Here is a 3,740-nt window from a genome sequence, read left to right as displayed (position 1 = left end):
CCCAAACATATGGCCACCCCCAACGAAAACAGATAATTACTTTACATTTTTGGTGATCCCTGGCGATCACTAAAAATATGAAGGAAGATAGAGAGGTTTGAAGAATTTCCCTGAAAGCAGCCACCCCCAATTCCCCACAATTAGGGGAAAAATAGCATCATCACAACCTCCCATTTCGGAAATCCTTTAGAATACTTAAATTCCATGCCAGAATATTTTTAAAATAGCTCAATGCTATCAAGGAAACAATCAGCTTCTGTTTCCCTTCATACAAAATACACAGAGTGTGCAGCATTCACACACACACACATATATGTGTGTGTGTGTGTGTGTGAGACTGTGATATTTGTTTAGCATCACATCTAGATATCAGCCTCACTCTTTTAATTTGGATATTGATTCATAAGATGGATAAACTTGGTGAGGAATGAGCGATTGAAATTTATCAAAGAGAATCAGTGCCATAGGACAGTAATAGCAGTAGTAGCAGTAGTAGTAGTAGTAGTAGTAGTAGTAAATGGTTTGGTGCCACCCAACAATACAGGTCGTCACTATTTTGCACAGTAATTTAGACCACTTACTATGATAAAGTTCTCAATATTAACATGATCAATATCAATGTGTTTGTTTTGAATATGGCGCATACAGTTCGCTTTTGTTGAGAAACCCATTTGACATTCCTTACAGCGGAATGGTTTTTCCTCACTGCTACGATGTTTCCGTAGATGGTGCTTAAGGTGGCGGAAGTATTTAAAATCAATGTTACAGTATTTACATACTGTATCAGGGGAGCTGAACGCATCCTCTCCGTTTGGTACTTCTTTGTTACTTTCCTTGTTGTAAGAGACTTTCAGCTCCAATTCTTCCTTCGTGCTGATATGATGCTTCTTCCTGAAGAAGAGAAAAACAGAAGCTCAACGTTACGGTAAACTCAAAGCCGTGGCAATAAAAGTTAGGACAGGACAAAAAAAAATTAATAAAAGAAAAAGAAAACAAACCATATTTCTTTTATGTCCACACACACACACATACACACACACGTGTTTTTGTAAAGATTAAGAGCTCAAATTAGCAATAAATAAATGGTAGAAACAGTAATTAAAATGTTGTGTCTTGGGAGGGTAATTATGCCAATAATTATAAACACAAACACTGGTTCGATATCACTTCTTTTGGTTAGTCAATCGGTTAAATATCTAACCAACCAATCGATCGTTTGTTTAATGTACTGGTTGCTTGTTTGTCAAAGTCCTTTCATTGTTATTTGCAGCCTCATCAACGACATGCCATCTCGAAATTAATTGTTTAACCAGCACATTAATCAAACAATTGATTAGTTAGTTGTTTGGGTTTTATCCAACTGACAGACAAAAAAGAAGTGGAATTGAACCAGTGTGTGTGTTTATAATTATTGGGTGTAATGACCTTCCCAAGACACAACAAGATTTTTATTTCAACACACAGATTCACATCAAGAATCTTTCAAACCGAATACAAAAATGAAGTAATTAAAATTATGTTTCATGGAAAAACTGGAGACTTTTAAAACAAGTAAATTTCATGGAATTTATCTCAAAGACAAGAGGTGATCCTGGGCAGAAAAAGAAACCATTGTATTTGAGGTCTGCACAAAGGAAAATATGTGAGAGCCAGGTGAGGACTAAAATCTGCATTTACCACACAGGAGTTCCAAATTTTGGATTTCCTTTTATGGATTCAATATTCAGACATTCAAGGCTCTCTCACCCTCAGTTCTTTCATTATAAAGTGGCCTGACCTTGTTATTCCAATGAACTCACCACCATTATTTATCAAAAGCCCTCATCATCACACACAAACACGCCTGACCTTGCTTATCTGTTTCCCTTATCTGGGTTTTTCTTTTCATTCCGCCCTCCCTACACCCTCTTTCCCCCCCTCTTCACATACCTTTATCTCACTAACCCTCCCTCCTTTCTGCCTCTCTCAATCACTCTTTTCCTTTATCTTGCTGTCTCTTTCTCAATTCAAACCTCTTTCCCCCGCCCCCATTTCACTCCTAAATTACTTGAAAGAAAGCCATGCTTACTTGACATGTCGTTCACAGTTGGCTTTCGTGGTGAAAGGATAGCTGCAGAGCTTACACTGGTAAGGTCTCTCACCATTGTGGGTTCTCATGTGTCGAATTAATGTGCTTTTGTCAGGACTTGAGTAGCTGCAAGACTTACATTGGTATGGAGACAAACCAAGATGACTTCTTTCATGACCTAAAACAAACATAAGTCACAGAGAATTTAGAAAACGGTCTTTTATAAAAAAAAGAAAAAAAAGAATTATCATCATCGTTATTATTATTATTATTATTATTATTATTATTATCATCATCATGGATTGAAGACAATATATTTTTATGAGTAGATTTTAGTGGTCATAAAATTACTTTAATCTACATGTTCTCCCCGGAGTCTCTCATGACAAATAATTAAATTGGCGAAAAAACGTAAGATAAGGATTATGCGAAGGGAAGTAACTCTTGCATTAAAGTTATCTCCCTTTAGTACAGCTGGTTACTGTAGACAATAGAAATAAAAAAAACTTAAATGTAAGTCCATTAAAAGAAATTAATTTAATTTAATAATAAAATAAAATATCTTCTCGTACTGAAATTTCTGAAATAATTAATCTACAATGTCGTTGTAGTTACTAATTATAAAGCAAAAAGAAAAGGAATTTTAATGCAAGACATGTTTCCATTCAAAAAAAAATATTTCAGACGTTTGAAAAAGAAATTCATTCCATCAAGAAAATACAATGAGCAATCTTATTAAAATGTCACAAGTGCAGTGTTGCTGTTGTTGTTTTTTGATTACTAATATCAAGGCACACGCAACTAATTACATGGGGAAAAGACAACAAAAAACAAAGTCTGTGTCATTACAAATTAAAGGCAAACAGTAATTTTCAATAAGGTTTTAAAATTAAAATAATTACAATAATTTAGAATTTGGTTTAACACAATTTTTAACTAAACTATTCTTGTAAGTGTATTCCTACAAAATTATTCCTACAAAGACGAGGACGACAGAGGAACCAGCCAACCAAAAGCAGAACTAGGAAACCAGATTTAATTCACGTGCCATATCTATTGGTGTAGAAGTCACTCGAGTTTGTACTTTATTTTAACAGGAAAATTTTTTTTAAAAACTGGGGCAAAGTTGATATCAAGTTTGAATATAAAGAGAGAAAAATCTGAAAATTACCGTTTTTAAATCTCACAACGAGAGATATTCAGCAACAGTACTTTGGAGTAAAGATTATTTGCCAACATAACATGGCAGTCCTAGTTTAGGACGAATGTTGCTGTAATTTAGCCCCAGGAGACATCGTCTCCAGCTGGTTATACAACACGATCTGTATCCTTATCTATACTAAGATTTAGTATAGATAAAGGTGCAACATTTTCTCACACTCAGAATTGCTGAAGCATAGCTGTCGAGACACTACATCATTCAAAACTTCCAGGCTTCCTGAAATTCGCCAACAATATACCTGAAGTCTCCCTCTAATTTTTTCTTTAAAAAAACAATTAATTCATTGTTCACTTCCTGTTCATTATTCCATCCACTCGTCATGCAATTTTGCTACTTTTTCTAATGAGTTGTAGTGCACCTGAGCAGCACTGTATACAATAAGTACATCATCATCATTATTATTATTATTATTATTATTATCATTATTATTATTATTATTATCATCATCAT

General features: G+C 34.4%; 1 protein-coding gene across 1 annotated transcript in view; it reads right to left on the bottom strand.

Annotated features, from left to right (window-relative positions):
• Window positions 1-551: 551 nt before the first annotated feature.
• LOC106879615 (ras-responsive element-binding protein 1-like) overlaps window positions 552-3,740 on the bottom strand; it is an 11,274-nt gene continuing 8,085 nt past the window's right edge. Inside the window, exons 3-4 of the mRNA XM_014929271.1 lie at window positions 2,069-2,246; window positions 552-891 (exon numbers count right to left, since the gene is read on the bottom strand). Coding sequence (XP_014784757.1) covers window positions 552-891; window positions 2,069-2,246 — 518 coding nt within the window. The remainder of the gene's footprint in view (window positions 892-2,068; window positions 2,247-3,740) is intronic.

This window comes from Octopus bimaculoides, chromosome 6 (assembly GCF_001194135.2).
Source record: "Octopus bimaculoides isolate UCB-OBI-ISO-001 chromosome 6, ASM119413v2, whole genome shotgun sequence".
Classification (NCBI taxonomy): Eukaryota; Metazoa; Mollusca; class Cephalopoda; order Octopoda; family Octopodidae; genus Octopus; species Octopus bimaculoides.
Note: the sequence above shows the minus strand (reverse complement) of the source record. Positions and strands in the feature narration are given on the sequence as shown.